Source organism: Pempheris klunzingeri, chromosome 24 (genome assembly GCF_042242105.1).
Source record: "Pempheris klunzingeri isolate RE-2024b chromosome 24, fPemKlu1.hap1, whole genome shotgun sequence".
In the NCBI taxonomy this organism is placed as follows: domain Eukaryota; kingdom Metazoa; phylum Chordata; class Actinopteri; order Acropomatiformes; family Pempheridae; genus Pempheris; species Pempheris klunzingeri.
This window is the reverse complement of record NC_092035.1, coordinates 13125135-13144663: the sequence shown is the minus strand read 5'-3', so window position 1 is coordinate 13144663 and position 19529 is coordinate 13125135. Positions and strand designations below refer to the sequence as shown.

At 43.1% G+C, this 19529-nt stretch overlaps 1 protein-coding gene across 2 annotated transcripts in view; it reads left to right on the top strand.

Annotated features, from left to right (window-relative positions):
* The window catches only part of LOC139223838 (FERM, ARHGEF and pleckstrin domain-containing protein 1-like), a 53685-nt gene that overhangs the window by 24040 nt on the left and 10116 nt on the right, over positions 1 to 19529 (top strand). The window contains exons 3-13 of one of the 2 annotated variants that reach the window (XM_070855841.1): positions 3384 to 3488; positions 5051 to 5093; positions 5187 to 5265; positions 7730 to 7827; positions 9063 to 9177; positions 10799 to 10946; positions 11342 to 11437; positions 11548 to 11711; positions 11811 to 11879; positions 12006 to 12081; positions 12462 to 12672. In XM_070855841.1, the coding sequence (XP_070711942.1) occupies positions 3384 to 3488; positions 5051 to 5093; positions 5187 to 5265; positions 7730 to 7827; positions 9063 to 9177; positions 10799 to 10946; positions 11342 to 11437; positions 11548 to 11711; positions 11811 to 11879; positions 12006 to 12081; positions 12462 to 12672 (1204 nt within the window). Of the gene's footprint in view, positions 1 to 3383; positions 3489 to 5050; positions 5094 to 5186; positions 5266 to 7729; positions 7828 to 9062; positions 9178 to 10798; positions 10947 to 11341; positions 11438 to 11544; positions 11712 to 11810; positions 11880 to 12005; positions 12082 to 12461; positions 12673 to 19529 lie in introns of both variants that reach the window. The other variant, XM_070855840.1, reaches the window with a different exon arrangement.

Below are 19529 nucleotides of genomic sequence, written 5' to 3'. Positions count from 1 at the left end.
GTAGCTATTGGAGAAGGGTTTGCTGATATTAAAGGAAATTGCTTTTGCCCAAAGCAAGCTGGGAAATTTTGCCTCAATCTAAGGTTGTAAGTTCATCTTTTAAAGCCTGACCTGCTGCATATTTTTGTTTTTTTTTTGCTCATGCTCTCCTGTGGTGTCCTGATCTTATGTTTGTTCGCAAAACTTGAAAAAAACGAGGTGTTTAACTCGTAAAACTCTCTTCGATCTTGTCAAATCGTTTTGTCACATCAGTCATGCAGCTTGCGAATGAAAGAAACAAAAATTCCAAGTTTTCTGTGTCTTTTTCTGTCGTCTTTTCATCTCCCTGTGAAGTCTCATCCAAGAGTTTCTACGCAAGTTTTAAGGAAGCAAAGTTAACAGAGTTAACACATACACAGTAAATGCAGACAAACAAGTCAGTCGTGCTGAGCTGAAAGGATATTCTTACATATTTTGGGTTTTAAATGACTGATAGATACATATTGGCATTGTTACAGTATATCACCTCCGCCAGCACGAACAAGCTACAATAGCTGTAATATAATCCTTCAGGGAAGCTGCGGCAAATCATAGTAGGGCCACTTAAAATGCTTGTCTGACGGGCTCCGATTGTTATTCAAAGTGTCTGGCAACATTAAAGAACAGATCTCTTCAGAGATAGAGCTGTAACATCCTTTTTCCTTTGCCAGAAATAGCTCTTACATTGCTCATTCCAAAGCCGCCAGACTCCATTGACAAAAACTGTTCTTTTATACGGTAGTTGCTATTGCCTCTATCAGTTAGTTTGTTTGTGTTATTGCGGCACTTAGGTGTTTTAAAGGGTTGGCTTGGATCCAACATAATCTATGTGTAACGCACAATAGCACAACCTACCTGACTGAGGCAGCATTGAGTTAGCCACACCTGCGTTCTGTGAGGTAAAAATTACTGTGGTTTGTTAATGGAGTCTGGTGGGTTTGAATAGTGCACTAGAATGGCTGTTTCTGGTTAAACAAAAATGATCTTCCAGATCCATCTCTGTCGCAATCCTTTCAATAACAGTCTGGGCCTGTCAGTGGCAAAAAGAAGCACTTTCAGTAGATATACCTCAGCCAGGCCTAACTGCCCCAAAGGATTACATTACAGACATTACAGCCTGTTCTCAGTTGCCAGCAGAGAATCAATTTCAAAACATTTTGTACCTACCAGCCATTCTTAACTCCAAATAAGTAAAAATACAGCTCAGGTTTAAGTCTTAAGCACTTGAATAAATTGAATTGAATAAATCAATACAGTGGATTAAACTAATATACTGTATCTATGTCTCTAGTAGCAAAATGCCTTTATTTTCTTCTTTGCCTTTCCTTCCTGTCTTTTAAGCTGTGCTGCTCTTGGATTCTCTTCCAACCTGTTCTCCCACTTCCTCGTCTCCTCTCTTAACCTCTTTTAAACCGAGATTACCACCACCCAGAACTGGATCCTTTCCAAACTCCGGATATCCTTGAGCTTTGCACACGACGGTGGCATCTGTCAGTCGAGTTCCCAGTCTCTCTGTACGCCATGCGCACAGTCAGCCAGCTTCTATCTGCACTGTCTGACAGCAGGATGTGTTCGCCTGCAGAATAACTGACATGATGTGGTCAGCTAGTGACGTTTTTTTCTAGAGGTCTGGGCGGTGTGAGAGAGTGTGTTTGTGTGGGTGAGTACAGTATGTGGGTGCGTCCTTACAGACAGGCTGACCACACAGAAACAGATGGACACACACACACACACACACACACACACACACACACACGGTAGCCAGATGGTGACAGACTTGGCTCACACCTTGGCCTTCACCGCTCTGATTCCTCTCCTCCTCGTTTTTCTTCTCACCACCCTCCGCCTTCTTTTCATTCTCTCTCTCTCTCTCTCTCTCTTGCGGTGGAGTCTGAATAAAAGGCCTCACCTCGGCAGTAGATTGGTTACTCAATCAACATTTGTCCGATGACTGTGGCTCGAAAAATGTCCAGGCGTCTAATGCCTGTCTAAAACTTTCAAACAAGAAAGTTGCAAGAAGATGTTATTTATAAGGCTGTGATACAATCAGATGACTGTTTTTATAATCATTTCTAAGCAACGACACACAAATTTACAGATTGGAGTAAAACGGTATGTTACAATTTATATTACAATAAAAGAACCCAGCAAAATAAAGGACTTTTTAACCACTAAAGAGCTTAAATCTTGCTAATAAGGTCCGTTATCAAGCAGTTAGTCATGCGTAGAAATGCCTAAATGGAGCGTCCTAAAGAGCAGCAAGGATTAATTAGATATTAGGCGTTTTCTAAATGCTAAGGTATGGCTCTCCCATGTGATGTCTAAAATGTTTGTATTTGTCATTAAAAGTGGGTACAAAAACTCTTTATGTAAGGAAATAGAAAGAAGAGAGATGGTGAATAAATTGTATGAGCAGTGGTGCATCTACTATAATTACATCTAGAATTAAATCTACTACTAGAATTAAATCTAATGCCGCAGAGGTTTTATGCAGAACACTTTATTTGGCCTACCTCTCCTGACTTTAGTGAAGTGACAAACTCCTAATCTGTGCTTTTGCTTGTGTGTGCCTGTCACAGGGAGGAATGCTCACCATCATATAACTACATATTAACTTGACGAGAGCCTCATCACTGAATGTATAATAATACGCTGTAAAAGCTCAGCAGCCTGACGGGGTGGTACCATTTAGCTTGAACCGCCTTGGAGAAAATTATTCTGGGCTAATTTTGGGGTTCGGTTTTGTGTCTGTGTCTATTTTGGAAATCCCAAAATCTGTAAAAGAGGTTGTTTGATTCTTGTAACGTTCTTTGCTGCTGAATCCAGAAAACAAAATGCTTACTCTGCACTGCCAGCAGCAGGTATAGCTACATCATTAGACAGAGAACACACACACACACACACTTATACACTTTTCCTGGGGCACCGTGGTTGTTTTCCGAACACTCCCAGCTGAGCCTTGGCCTCCAGCTATTCGTTAGACCCAAACCTGAAGCCTAGACCTCACATCAAGGTCAAAGGTCAGCAGCTTGTTAAGTGAGGAGAGGCTCATTAGAGAAAATGGCATCCATGGGTCAGGAGTTTTTTTCTTTTTCAAATGAGAAAATAGTATGAAAATAGTGTGCAATTCTAAGAGAAGATAAATGACACGTGTGGAGGCCTATTAGGTTAAAATACTTTGAAATAACCTTTAAAAAATTCACCTCGTTCTCCTCAATCCCATTAGCAGCACTCCCCTGATGAGATGCTTGCCGACACCGTGGCCTCTCCATTACTTCCCTCTCCTCTTCCCACCTCTCCCGTCCTCTAGCCTCCTCTTTATTCGAATCTAATTTGTTTCCTCCAAATCTGTTCTTCTCTCCCAGCAACGGGCCCCCGGGAAAGTGCTGTTTGACCTGATTTGTGTTCACCTCAACCTGGCAGAGGGAGACTACTTCGGGCTGGAGTACACGGACCAGCGCAAGATGACGGTGAGACAGCAGCCCCACACAGTGGTATTCATCTCCTTATATTAGTGCAGCAAAGCTCACTGTTTTTTATGTACCAAACTCAGATAATAAGACATAAGAGACTTTATTTCTCCCCCCCACACACACACAGTTAGATATGAATATAAAAATATGAGAAAAAATATGTACTTGTTTGTATTGCAGAGGATATTCCAAGTATTGGATGGTAGTAAGAAAACAAATGAGTAGTAATCACTTTGTTACCTTTACAACCTGAAGGGGAACCTTTGACAGGATCTCTCTCTGGTTTGACGTCCGGTTTAAAACCACATGACTCACACTTAGATCTCTATTTGGCATCCAAAGTGTTTTTACAGGACATCTGGAGGAATTTTTCTCCAGATCTCACATTTGCTCAAAGCAAATGTTGCTGTTTTTCCCACAAGTCAGCTTAAGTTTTAATCACATGGCTCTCCACATTCTGCCAACAAGGTCACTCCTAAAATTTCCTGTTTCGCCTATCTTCCTGTCATCCATGTGGCTTTAAGCATTAACCTGGACTCAGTTGTTCCACCTATTTCACGAAAGAGCAGCTGGTTGTAATAGTTTGCACACTTGCTGTGCTTTCCAGGGGTGTGTCTGTAGTTTGCAGATGCTTTTGTCTCCACTGCTGCTCTGCCGGCAGTCTGCATCTTAGCGAGTAATGAAGGACAGCAGTCGGTCTGTGGCTCTCAGAGAGAGAAGAATCTGTCAATACGCGCATTCATATACTTGAGTGGACTCCAACACAGACAGTCACTGTGCATTTCAGTGCCTCGGGCATAAGAACCGTTACTTTGAAGGGGATCAATGGGACAAATGGTGTGGCCCTGATGAAATAATGACAGCACTGTTGGCACACACACACACACAGGAAGATACAGGCCCACACACAAACACACAGCTGTACATCAATCAGATAACTGAGCATCTCCAGCCTTGTTTATGTCAGCCAGTGTGAATTTTATGGCTGTGATGAATAACCCAGATTCAAATCATACCCCACTAAATGTCAAAAGCTGTTACCATTTTCATGTGCTTATAATGTTAACGTTATAGCGCTGCCGTTAGGCTTCATAAGGAACTCTCTCACACTGCATTTCCAAGTGTAATAATGGTGCGTTTGGTGGTAGTTTTATGGTGGTAGTTGATGGTAGTGTTCAGTCTGGCTGAACTGGGTCAAGCTTTATTTCACAGGTCCACAGTTTCTGAATACTTTTGTTAATAATTTCCAAGAGGTGTCCTGGAAAGCGTTTTGTTATTTGGTATTTAATGTAGTAAAACGGATAGTTTTCTGTTGCTGGGCTGACTGAACAGAGAGAGTCGTGTACGTATGTGAAATGTGTCGACAGGTATATGTGCAGAATACAGTTTCCAACAAGAAAGGACAATAAAGGAATGGGTCTTGTGTATCCTATAATTTATTTTACAGATAACTTATTTTGCTATCAAACCGGCACTTGTTAACACGATTTTTAGAAGACAGTAGAGGTCAATGTCACTTTTGATGTGCAGTAATTATAGTAAAGCTGTGTGGTCCATAGGTGTGGCTGGATCTGCTGAAGCCGACACTGAAACAGATCAGACGTAAGTATACAGATGGACTCAAATCTTTTTGCATCTCTACCTCTCTTCACATCTTGTCCTTCTTAACCATAAACCTTCTTCTCCCTCCTTCAGGGCCTAAAAACACCATCCTTCGTTTTGTGGTGAAGTTCTTCCCTCCTGACCACACACAGCTCTTGGAGGAGCTCACTCGGTAGGTCCTTTAGTCTAGAAGCCACACCTATCTGAGGAGGAACGTCTTAGATTAAAAGACACGTTGTTTTGCTGTCTGGCCAGAATGTTCTCAGTCCTTCTGGGGGAGTTTCAAGTGCCGTTTATGGTTTACAGCTGAGTCTGAACAGAAAGCAGAGGCCTTGCTACAATATGTTTGCATCTTTGTGTTATAAATGGTGAGTGGCTGACCAAAAAAACACAGTTATATCCACATGCCATCACATCAAACAAGTTTTTTGTTTTTTTTTCCCCCATTCTGGACCCAGACAAGGAAATGATAGTCTGTCATGTGGGAACCAGGGTGATGAAAACATTTGTTGTTTCAAACCACCTGAAAAGAGATGAATGCTCTGACCTCTTTTGATCCATAGTTTTGGAAACAAGCTGCTTTACTGTAAAAAACTGTATAAAGATTTTTTTTTTTACTCTGATGGACATACTTTACTTAGCATTCAGAGATTAGACCATGTAGGACAAACGTTCACGCTCTCAACTATTTCCTTAGTTCTTTTCAGTGCCTTGTTTAGTATGTGTAAATTATCAGCTACCATCTTGTCTGCCTTTTTGTTGTGTTTAGTCTGACTGAGGCTGACCGACGGGGGGCTGCACCGTCTCATGGCTCATTTAGTCCATCAAGTTTCAGCTACAGCAGTGCAGCATTTTGCATCACATAGCCAAAAATATAAATGCGAGAATGACCTTTAATTTGTTTTCACGTGATGCTGCGGTCACTGGTTCCTTCTAAGTGTCCAGCTGGATTTACGTGAGACCACAGCCAAGCAAGAAGCGAGCGTAGTGTCTCTCATCTGTGAGAGGATCTCTTGAGATTGAAGACTTATGATATCAGCCCCACTGTGTACAGCTCCCTTTGCTACAGCTGTGTCAGAGCTGTACTAATACTAACCCAACATTTCCTACTGAAAGCATCAACGCACTGCGGATCTTAGTAAGAAGTCACAAGAAATGCACAGTGTTCGTCACTGAGGTTTTAACCATGAAATCCAACCTCTTTATTAAAACAATGTCAGATTGTTTGGCTGCACTGTAAACAGTAAACAGTTTACTGTAGTGTTAAACCGCACTTCCTGTTGCCACCAGTAACCACAAGTGTCTCAGAATCAACCAGGACTGAAATCTTGAGGATAATAACTTACACAAGATAATATATTCACCAGTCAAGAACCCTTTACGTGTTTTCCACTGACGTTGTTCGGCCTCTCAGCCGGCCAGCTTATTCCACTGATCTCATATTGTCTTAGAGAGCGCCAGCTGACTCCAGTATTAAACAGGAAGTGGGCACACAGCCTGTTTTCCTTTGTTTGGCTCTCGCAGCATTTCACTGTTGTCAGTGTTTCCTTTGATGGGTAATGTGGGCGCAGACAAACCAAATATGTCGTTGGACAGATGGATGAAAGATTTCTTTGAAGACGTGTCAGGCTGATATTAGCCTTTTATTAAAGGGAGACACTTGCCAATCAATGCTGCTCCATTATGATGGTGGAGAGGTCTAATATAGATGAACAGAGAAAGATTTTAATGATTAATTATTGTTTGCAGCTGTGTTATGCTTCCTTCTCATGTTGTTAATACATTACATACAGCGCAATAGCATTCTAGACTGTGAACACAGTTGCATTCTCCTTTTAAGACTATGAATTGGCATCATGCATCTCACTCTAAATAGCTGCAGCGTTCTTAAACAGCAAACTGACTCCGGGCTAAAATGAAAAGACTCGCCAATGCCTCATTAACTTTATTAGAGAGCTAATCATGCCGTTATAAAAAGGTTGAATTGGATATCGCATAAAAAGCTGCAGTGGCCCATTAATCACTCACTCGCTCACGCCTAGTTCTGTTTAAGAGCACTCATGGAGGAAAAATCTGAAATTATTGCTGGTGAATTTTCCCCTTTTTGCTGACTGACTATTTGTTCTTTCATTTGTTTCACTGTTACCCTAAAATATGTAACAAATCCTCAAAAAATAACTGAAAGAATGTGAATAGTAGACAGCATTTACATATGGAGCATGTGTGAGATTATATCATGAGGCCAGCTTTCTTAATACACTACAGTCTTCTTTATAATGCTGAGTCTCTGCTGTTTTCTAGCTGAAATGCAGCGTCATCACCTGGCAACATGTTTATCTTGTGTCAGTGAGTCAACTTAGGAGGTCCCATTCATGATAGAAGTAGCCGACTCTATAATGATTAACAGAAAGAGGCGTTTTCTCAATTAGGGATTGGTTTTAACTCAATGTATCAGCTGTGTGTGTTCGAGTGTGTATAAATGCCAGCAGTTTCATGGGAATGGCATTGCTCTCAATAGTTGAGTTTAGAAAGCATGCATTAACCTCGTGACCTCCTTTCTTTCTGTCTTTTCTCCCTCTCCCTCCTACGTCTGTCTGCGTTGTGTCTTTTATTCCCTCTGTCTTTCTTCCTCCCAGGTATCTGTTTGCCCTGCAGATTAAACGCGACCTTGCCTGCGGTCGTCTCATCTGTAACGACACCAGCGCTGCTCTCATGGTCTCTCACATCATTCAGTGTAAGTGCAACACATACAGGTACAAATACACGCACGCATTAGTGCTGTGTGGTCGGAGCTGAATAAGTAATAACTAATTAGAAATGTAGTCTCTTACTGGGACAAAATCTAATGAAATGAATCACAAATTTGTTGAATGGCACAGACCGGGAGAGATTATATTAGAAATCAGAGCAGCTCTCCCTTTCTATATTTCCATTTGTACTTCATGCTGCTGGCTATTAATAAAGTCTTCAGAGGCAGGATAACTTTTCATATCCATCATGAATGCTCTGCTGTAAATGTTAGCATTAAATGTCTTGTCACGTCCAAACAAAGCCAAACATTTATGCAAAAGAATCATCAAAAACATCGCTTCACGCCTCTGAGCATTTCCCATATCTGAAAAAGGGCTTCAGTGTGTGCAGAAGACTGTAAATCACCAAAGACACATGCTAGATCGTCCCTTTGGGGGGGGTTTCAGCAGCAGCAGTGTGCATGTCTGTCGCTTGTACAAGTTAAACCGGTTTGTTTGAAAATGAAAGGAGACAAAAAGACAAAGATTCTGTGCATCTGGTCAATACAAAGCTAATGGGAAGAGGTGAGCTCCCTCCAGCTGGGCAGATGCTTGCCTGAATGAGACCACGATCCCAGTTCCAGCTGCTGAAGGACACATTGTTTTTTAAATTATTTCTCCATATATTTGAAGTGAGCGCCGTCTTTCCACCACCTGGCACCTGCTCATCTCTGCTCACCACAGTGGCCGTTGTTATTTAGCACCATATGTGGAGATCTATGGATGCTGTTCAGTCTTGCAGACAGCGGCGACGTGCTTGCACAGCATGCCAAAGAATATGACTTGGTTGCCGTGGTAACCCTGTATGTGCACCTGCGGGTGGTACACTATGAGGGTTTATTATAGCTGGTATTGGACAGATGGAGGCACATGCATCAGCACACTCACCTGATCTACAGTAGAGTAGACTGGGGTGGAGTATATATAAGGCTGGAGGAAATAAATCAGTTGAACAATGTATATTTTCTTTTTTTTGTTTGCTTGCAGTCCTGCTGTCCGTATCTTGGTCATTTTCCTCTTTTCTACACTCTGCATCTTTATTTAATCTCTCATAGCCTCGGCTGTCGCTCACTTCCCCATCTCACCCCATTTCTGTCTTCATTTTCACTCCAAATAAATATTGAATTCTCCTCCTCCTGCCACCTCCCGCCCCCTCTGCTTCCCTCCCTCCCTCCCTCAGCCGAGATAGGGGACTTCGATGAGACCCAGAGCTGGCAGCATCTCCTGCACAACAAGTACCTGCCCGACCAGGACGCCATCAGAGACAAGATCACTGACTGCCACCGCAAGCATGTGTGAGTTATCACGCACGTGTACCGCATGTACAGGCTCACATGGACAAACATACAGTCTTTAGAAGATAAAGGGAAGGCGGGTTATTTTCACTCTACATGGAAGTTGTTGTCTTCAGGCATCTCACACCAGATAACAATCCTGATCAAAGCATCCAAAGTTGCTGGTAAAATAAACTAAATGACAGTTTCCACCGATTGCAGTTTGAAAAGGGATTCTGCAGTTTTTGCAGTTGCATTTATAGTAACGATAAAGGCTTTGAGTCTGGACATTTTTGGTTTAGCTACCTTGAAAGTACTTGAATTCAACTCTGCATTTAAAAATACACTGCTTTGCACAATAGTTTGTAATGAGGGTTTTCCACATAAAAGTGTAGTTAAGTACACCCACGCCTTTTTCTGTCACTGAAATCCAGAATCTACGAATATGCAAGTGTTTTTAAATACCAAAGTTTTCACGTGTCCACATCACACATCTGTAACTTGGACGCTGGACTGTGATTGGCTTCCTCAGGCAGGCAGCACTGTTTTCCTGAAAATAGCTGGCCAAGATTATCCTCGCTTGGAAAACAATACTGAGCCGAGCTTTAGTCTGACTGGGGATCAGTGTCTGGGCGGCGATGAGCTCGGCAGTGTCAGGAGGAATTGTTTCCCACATAAACACACACACATGCAGAGCACACAGACTTCTGCAGCAAGACACACACACATACACAGATCTGTTTATTCAAATGTGCACTCACAAACACCCATTACACAATCACACCCAGCCCATAAGTCTCTCTCCTGCAGAGATGTTTATCTCTTTAACCACAACTGCTCATACACACACTTCTACCCTCCGCACTAATCTCCCCCCCTGCAGAGGTGGCTGTCCACGAACGCACCACTTGGCACTCCCTCTGTGCCCCTGGGACCAGACATTCTTACACAAACACACAGAAATAACACACCTCTCTTCTCATTTACATTATAGCTGTGCTGTCCTCGCCGCTGTTTGCAAACACACGACAAATTTCCTTATTTTCTGGACATGTAAATTCCCCCTAAAACCCCAACCCCCCCCGCAGATAAGAGCTGAAAACCAAACCACCAACTTATTTGTCGTGGTCACGCTGCGCACCGCCCTCTGTGGGCTCCTGCGCTCCCCTCCCCCTCCTCCCCAATCCTTCAACCTCCCCTTACCCAACGCAGGAAGGAAGTGGCTAATTCAGCAGCTTATACAGGAAACAGGAAACTATTTTCAGATTTGTGAGGGACACAAACTTCTTTTGTGGAAGGTTTCTTTCCGCCCAGAGTGGTGATGGTGTCGCCATCTGATCCTGTGGTGTATTTAAAGGCTGATTGTTGTTTCTGCGTTCCCAATAAATCCAAAATAGAAACCTGGAATGGATCACGTCTAACATCTGGTACAAGCAAAGCCACATGACCACTTGATTGGGGATATTGAAAACAAATCATTCAGGGAAGAAATGGTTGTTGCCATGGTAACAAACCGAGGCGCCCTCCTTTATCTGGAAGCCACAAAAAAAATGCTCCCTTACTTCAGCTTGAGAGAGTTCCAGGAGCTTCTGACTGGTAGATATTGATGACTGGATGATTAATGGATCGGTCTCCTCCACAGCGGACACACTCCGGCAGAGTCGGACTACCAGCTGCTGGAAATCGCTCGGCGGCTGGAGATGTACGGCATTCGTCTGCACCCAGCCAAGGACCGGGAGGGCACCAAGCTCAGTCTGGCTGTGGCGCACACCGGCGTGCTGGTTTTCCAGGTAAAACCATAAACACCAGAGCTAACGAGCCACTTAAAGTTTAACTGACGTTTTAGTTGTTCCACGGTCAAGCACTCGGCTTCTTTTCAAGGTTTGAGGTATGAGCTGTAAATTCCTGAAATGTTTTCTGGAAAGGGTAATGAAGGGTAATATTTTGGAGAGGACTTTTTTTGTGGTATGAGGACTGTACTCAGTGGTGGTAATGTGCTTGAAGAAACCAGGAAGTATGAATTATTTGACTTCTAGGAATCAAATACTACATATTTTGGTGCATGCGTGCCAGTCGTCAAACTTAAAACGCCAGTAAAGCTGAAACAGTATATTTTGGAGCAACATTGTTGTCCACTTGAAGTTCCTGCTCTATCATCGTCCCACAATGTCTTCTCTTTATCCAGGGGTATACAAAAATCAACGCCTTCAACTGGTCCAAGGTTCGCAAGCTCAGCTTCAAACGCAAAAGGTTTCTAATTAAGCTGAGAGCAGACCCAAGTGTAAGTCAATATAACATTTCCTTTCCTTCCTTAGATTCCCTCCTTTTTCTATTCCTTTTCTATGCTCCCATCTCTCCCCATGTTACATCTGCGTCTGCGTCTTCCAGCAGAATACTCACCACGACACGCTGGAGTTTGCCATGGCCAGCAGGGATTGCTGTAAGATCTTCTGGAAGATCTGCGTAGAGTACCACGCCTTCTTCAGGCTCTTCGAGGAGCCCAAGCCCAAACCCAAGCCTATCCTCTTCACCAGAGGATCCTCCTTCCGGTTCAGGTAAGGAGAGAATAGAAAGGGAAGGATAGAAGACTGCCGTGCTTGAATTTGACTTTAATTTGTTTTTCATCAACTGTTTTTCTCTCTCTCTACCCGCAGTGGTCGAACCCAGAAGCAGATCATCGATTACGTGAAAGACTCTGAGCTCAAGAAAGTCCCATTTGAAAGGTGAAGCCTTTCAAATGTTGTTACGGCTCCGCAGCAGACTTCGCTGCTGCCAGGACACGAACCAGCCACCAGATTTCTTGATCAGCTGCACAGTGTTTGACCTCTTCTGTCTCCTCCTCTTTTCAGGAAGCACAGTAAGATTCTGTCCAATAGCGGCATGTCTCCTCAGTCTTCCTCCTTCAGATCACAAGTGCCAAAAGAGGTGATACACTGACGGACACTGACCTCTATTCACACATTTTTCGCTTTAGTTTCTATCTCTTTTGTTTTCCTTGTAACTTTGCTTGTCATTCGCATTTACAGTCTATTTGTGTCTATTTTTTATTACTTCCCTCTGACTCTGTTTAAATCTTGAGCTGCTCTACAGCCCAAAGTACAGAGCTGTTTTTGTCCTTGGCAGCCTCGGGTAGTTAGTGTGTGTGAATGTGTGCTTTGTCCGATCTGTTCCCGTAAATAACAATTTAGTCAAAGTCAGTAATTCAGTTTAATGAGCCCCGTTGAATAAGAGTTTAAAAAGCTTCTCCTGGACTCTCTCCTTTTCTTTCTCTCTATCTCCTCTGTCTTTTTCTTCTTCACTTGCAGAGTGCCATGTGTGTCCAGTTAGCAGACCGGCCTGACTCAGCCAGACTGGGCCACCAGGTTGAGTCCAATGGTTCAGACGAGCCGCTGCCGGCCACGTCCTCCTCCAACGGCTTCCACAATACAGCGGCAGCGCCTGGCTCAGACCCGGCTCAGCCCCGACAGAGCCACCACGGCACCGGATCGGCGCCGGACCCGCAGTTCCTCAACCCAGGTCCATCCTGCAGGGCAAACAAAGGCAGCAGCTCCTCTATTCCTTACATAGACTGCAGCGACATAGACAGTGAATGTGATGTGACAAAGAACAACAGGGCTACCAGGGGCTACAGCAGTGCAAATGACAGCAATGCAGATGAGCCTTGTGGGTATGATAAGCAGGCGGGTAGCAGTCGCAATGGGGGGCAAACTGGGAGTCTGTTCGGGGTTGTAAATGGGTTCTACCACACCAATCACCATGGGCTGATGCAGCAGCCGCAACAGCAGGGTATGATCGGGGTGCATCAGCAGCAGCAGCAAGGTATGCTGGGTAACAGAAGCGCTGTAGATCAGTCTCCATCATCTAATAAGTTTATTGTAAGTCACGAGCTAACGGATGATGAGATTTTGCCCAACGGAGGGTCATTTCACGGCCACCTCCCACTCCACAGCACGCTGCTGGATGAGATCTTTCAGGGCCGAGAGAAGCGGGTTGTAGGGATAGGGCGGCCGTTGGGTACTGGGACTCGTAGTCAGTGCTCCAGCCCGGTGATCAGCAGCTTCCACCACCGCACAAACTCTCTCAGTCATGCTGAGATGACAAACGGCCACGCTCAGCCACGCTCGCGTTGGGATGACGGCGGGCATTATTTCAGTAAACGTCCAGGAGTGGTCCCGGTGGAGACCCCCACCGTCCCGCTGTCATCCCAACCACCCAACCACTACGGTAGCTACTCCCCGATCACCTCCAACCGCACACCGCAGCATTTTGCCAAACCGTACAACAACAACAACATGAGGAACCGCTCTGATACTGATCCATTCATTCTCAGCCAGCTGACATCCACCCCCAACCACCACCATGACCCTCATCGCTCCGGTTTGCACGTCCAAGCTCCATGTTCCGCCCCAATGGAGCGAAGGATGATAATAACTAATGGCAATCATGCGGGGAACCTCATTGTTCCAGGTCAGCCACGGTCAAACACGGTGCAGAGGTTGTTCGGTCGCCAGGGAAAGCCTGGTAGCAACCCAACTCGGAACAACCACAATAATCTAAACCAGCCGGTCCAAATGATTGACGGCTCCACCAGCAGTGGCACCGACACCAGCGACACAGAGTCAGACACCGGCAGCAGCGCCTACAGCCAGCCCTTAATGTACGGCAACCCCGTCGCCGTCAGCTCCATGAATTCGGTTAACTCGAACGGCGTGAACGGGTCGCCGCTGCCTCGCAGCAAGTTCTCCTTCGGGAGTCTCCAGCTGGAGGAGGGGCACGATGGTGAGGGAGAGGAGGAGGAAGGGTGCTACCGCTTTAATGAGGAAGACATAGGGGGCCGGGTCTTCAGCTGTTGAGGGAAAATGCGAGTAATTCAGTAACTCACAAAAAAGATAACCCTGTAACATCTCATTTTAGTATATTACAGATGAACTAGTCTGAGAACTTAATCACCCAGTTCCATTGATGAAAATCCTCCCAGTAATAGTTAATTATTGAAATTGAATCGAAGTTCTCAGCTGCGAGTTGTAGATCTAGTCCACCTGTTTACACCAGGTTAGCTGTGAGCACCTTATATAGCTTATTTAACATATTCTCACACATTTTATGGGTTTCTTTAACTGTGAATAGAAACCCCGGCCCTATTTTAAGATGAATCAATAATACGTCCTTTGTTTCTGAGCCCCACAGTTTTTGTATTGCAAACAAACTGCTGACTTTAGTGTAACTTTACACACAGTGAAACCTTCGGCTGGCTATCTGTCAAAGGGAGTATAAATCCTATAAGCCTGGAAGCAGCTCAGCCAGCTCTTTGTAAAGTAAAGTAGGTAACGTGTCAAGAAAAATCTTCCTTCCAATGTGCCATAACGTAAAAACTGTATATACGGCTTAGGTGGAGATGAATGGAGATGTAATGCAGCGCGCTCACGTGCAGGATTGTAGTTTTTGTGGGGAAGATTATTTCTACAAATCTTCCTTGTTTTTCCTCAAAAGTCATTTTGATATTATTCATGTCAAGTTTAGGAGGATTCTGCTGGTCGTAGCTCACTTTTGTAAAAAAATGTTTGCTTATTCAAAGAATGTTTGGGTGTGAGCGCTTCCTGGACTCAAATTGAGTTAGTTTGAGGTGCTCCTTGGATCAGGAGAACGCTGAGGAGAAAAAAAAGAGAAATGGTTGCTTGTAGTTGAGATGTGAAGGAGATAAATGTGTGGATTTTAGCTGAAATGTGACACTTCCTAGTTTGTTCTGGAGGCTGTTGGGTGGACCAGGATCTGCTGCCTTTTCTTGGTCATTACCCCTTTTATTAGAGCTCTGTTTGTTGTAACGTTTCCCCATTTGTAGCTTCCTAATGTTGCTCTAGTTCTCTAAATCAAACGTTTATAATTATTTGACTGTTGTCTTGTGCAATAGAAGGGCTTCAAGATAGTAGCTGGAGTTCTGTGAGGGATTTCAATGGGAAGTATTTGGAGGTTCTAAAGGGGAAAACTGTCTCACGTCAGATGTTATATACAGTTTGTCTTTAGTGCAGTCTGTGGTGAAGGATAGCACTGAGAGATATCCCCCTTTTTAATTGTACAGAATATTCAAATGTTCTAGGTAGGGAATGGATTGTGCTTAGAGTAATACACTTGGTAGAAAAATGTGTTAAACGTGGAAGCTATCTGCTGGAGGAGGAGTGCTGGAGCTAACGGCCGGTCTGCCTTTCTCATTCGGTTTTGGCCCGAGCGGACGTCCTTCCCCTTAGAGCACTTTTTTATGCTTTCGTTCGACTTCTATCTGTCTGTCGTGGGCAACTTGCACTGTAATTTGGATGTTTGTGGTAGAGACTTTTTGTAGCGATTCTCTTTTTGTATTTCCCATTAGTGGGCGGATAGATTTGAATCATTTATAATGTTAGGGATTGTACGAGCACGGCCCTAACCTTTTATATCTGTATTTTTGATAATACCCGAAGCTGCATGTGTGTCTACATTCCTGCTGAGGATCTACTACGCTACTTCTGTTGGGTCAACGTGGACTTTTTCCAGTCTTTATTTCTGTCTCTCGTTCTTTTTTTCTTTCTTTCACGGTTTTACGCACACGATAATAGAATCAAACACGCCGACCTTCGTCCTTAAACCTGTGACCTGTCTGCTCTGCTTGGCTTGGCCCGCGGCATGCACCACACACACACACACACACACACACACACACACACAAAGGTAGCTCACTGCTCTCTTTCTTTGGTTGCTGTTCTCTCTTCTGTTACGATGCTGTTTATTGAAGGTGTGCCGGCCCTCCATCCTCATCACTGTCATTTGCTGGCTGTCTGCTCACCGCAACAAATGCTTTTTTTTTTTTTTTTTGCTTTTTTTTTTTGCACCTTTTCACTGCAACGCTGAATCTGGATAAGCCTCAGTAAATTAAGAGGAAACAGGTGCGCTTCTGCTGCACTGATCTGCAGTTTGGTTCTTTATTTTTTTAAATTGGAAAAAAAAAAAGTATTGTCTGTGTTTCCCAAAAACAGACGATCAAGACATGAGGTGATTCTTTTGCCAAAATCTTAATTTCGTGTACGCTAAACATGCCATACTATGTTTGTGCAGGTGGTAAACATTACATACCTGCTAAACATCAGCATGTTAGTATTGCCATTATGCTTTGTTTTGGGGAAATACAGACATTTCAGAGAGTTTAAGCAGTACAAATGATACTGTTGATTAGCATGCATCTTTTTCTGAATTTGGATCTGCTTTAGAATTAAAGATGCTCACATAAACAGGTATCTTCTGTAGCCACTTTTGCATGATTACACTGTCACTCATTGAGCCTTAGTGCTCCCTAAAACAATGATGTAAGGGCTTCACTTGGACTAAATGTATTTTGTAGTCTGCAACCTTTTTCTTTTTCTCAGAGCTGCTGATTCCTCCTGAAACAATGCTTCATGCTTTGGAAATGCACTGTTTTTATGCATCTTTTCTGTTATTGAAGGGAAAAAATGCTGTTTTTTTTTTGTTTTTTTTTTCACCATTTCCTTCTTTGAATGCATGTTTACCAGGCAAGCAAAAAGTCCCTGCTGTTCTGTCATTCTGCTCTGTTTTTGCTCACTTTGCCACTCTGTGTTTTCTGTCTTGGGGCTCAAAATGGTTTCAAAATGTTTGAGAAGCATCAGATGCAGTCTAACACACATGTAACAACTCTTGCGTAATTCACACACACAAAACTCCCTTTCGCTTCTCGTGGGATTTCACAGTTTTCATGCCTTTTTTTTTGTTACTACACCGTCATGACTAATTGACTGCGCCGTGTCTTTTTCAAATATTTAGAAATCGTTTATGTTTTTGCCCCAGGTTTCCTCTCTGTGCACGAGGACAAAACAGGGGCCGACTCAACTCCGGCGCTCTTTAAACGGAACGAGAGAAGGCGAGTGTAGACAAGACACAAGTAAAGTTAAGCTTAATGCAAATGTAAGTGCAGAAAAATCAAAGATATCTTTGAGAGACGCGGCATTCTATTTTGTAAGGTGTGAAAGTCCGAGTGTTGTCTGGAGAGGGACCCAAACACACACACATGCACACACACACACACACACATGCATGAATACTGGGGTTGAGTCGTCCCTGTCTTCCCTTTCACTGCCTGTCACCACTTCCATGGAGGCTTTTTGTAATTTTAATGTACTGTACATACAGTATAACAGACTGCTAGATTGTGATTTTTGTATTCATATAATAATTTGTATGTTAATCAGAGCCAAATTTGTTAGATTTACTCGAAACATAAGAGGTAAAATGATTGTAGTTTACTCTGCGGTGCACACACTGTGATTATGTGATCGTATTTTACTGATATCGGGCTGCTTGAAGCAAATAGTTCAACATTTTGGGAAATAGTTTGATTTTGTGCCAAGAGTTAGATGAGACGTTTGATACCACTTTTGTGTCTGTACAGTAAGTGTGAAGCACAGGAAAGACTGGAAGCAGGGGGAAATCGCAAATGAAAATGAAAAGGTTGTGGTTTCATTTTGGTGCCTTTGTCGCATTTTGTTAAGTTTGGAAAGACGGGCTGCTTCCCCTGCTTCGTATTCGCTGTACAGACGTATCAATGTTCTCCTCTTAATTCTCAGCAAGAGCAACACTTCCAAAAATGCCAAACTATTTTCTTTAATTTACATTAATAAGATGGTAAAAGGTGACATTTTAGCAGCACGTCTGTGCTCCTCTTTCTGTTTACATAACTCATATTTCTACTGACTGACTTCCTTTTGAAGGAATAAACCGGCTTCGTGGCTGTTCTATTAAACTCGTGATGTGTGAGGGTTGTCGGCCGTTTTAGTCTGCATGTCGTGGATTGACTAGATATCTGAGCGACGTGGGCTCGCAGCGTCTGTAAAGCATTAAAATCACAATAAATACTGAAGGTGCAAAGGTCAAACTGCAGCCGATCGAGCTGAAGCCGCCAAAAACGTCTTTATATTCCTTTACAAAAGAAAGACGTTGGAGGGATCGTTTCTCCCTTAACGCACGCTGAATATACATCCAACAGACGCGCTGACTCACTGGTTTTCTTTGTCACTCTTGTAACACTTTATATTCTGTCCTTTTTATTTTCATCACAAAACACCTGCTGGATATTTTTTTTTTTCTTGTAACTTCTTTGAGGTTTTAACCTTTTATTTCTTTACCCTTCATCTCTCTTTTTAACACTGTAACTGATTGTGTGCACTAGTGTCAATAAAAAAACGACCTTGTATGTTCGAAGAAAAAAAGGGACTCCAGAATTTTTCTGTAGAGAGAACCGACGTCCAACGCCCCCTGCCCCACCCTTCACACCTACATCACCTCAACCTGCCTGAACTGTGACCCCCCCACCCCACCCGTGTCCTGTGTTGTGGTAGCTAGATTGTAGAGTAGAGTTTAGAGTTTGTTCGGTGTTGTGGGTTCGTTCCGTTTCTGTTTGTGTTCAGTGTTTTTTCGCTGTTGTAATTTTTAGTTCTTTTTTTCTGTATGGTGGTAAGTTTTTTTTTTTTATAGCACCCGTCACAGATCTGCACTCAGTGGTTGCCATGGTTTTACCCATGATCCAGTTTGGTGTGTAACAGTGGACTCTTTGGAAACTTGGGCAAGTATACAGTCACAACGTAGCACCATGTAGTAAAACCTCTGTAGTTACTCTCGCTGTAGTGAAAAGTACATTTTCCCCCAAAAGTTGTAGAAAAGAAGTCGCTTTCAACTGCAATCATACCAGACTCCCATTGAAAAACAGATCATTTTAGGCATCATTACATTAGCGAGACTATCACCTGCCTGTAGAAGATCATATCTGTAGTGCTTTGTAAGGGGAAATGGAAAAGCTAATGTAGTGTTCACAGATTGTCTTAACAATATAGAAAACCACTTTATTAGTTAAAAAAATAATTGATAAGTTAACCAATAGTGGCACCAATTGTTATTTGCAGCCTTATTTTCCAAAACAAATATTACTGGCTTAGATTGCATAACAAAGATTGTAGATCATAGATGATTATTCTCATTTCTTATCTCATAACTTTATTCATTGCGATGTAGCCACTGTTTGATAAGTACTCCGTCGTTATTTGTCTTTTCCCTTGCCCTTATAATGCACAGATATGGCCTTTATTAAGTCTTGCAAATAAGGTGATAATCTACAGCTCCTTACTAACATCTGCTTAACATTTATTGCTATTTTTTCCTTCTTTTTATCCTTTTATTACGTTTTTAACCATATTTCAGATTTGGTGGTCCAATAGAGAAGTAGAGTTAGATGTAGCCTCCTTCAGAGTTGAGGGATCGTAGCATTTTTGTCATGCCTGGACATGACGGCTGTTCATTTTGGGGCGCTGAGTAGATTAAGATTGATTGTCTAACCTTGAAAT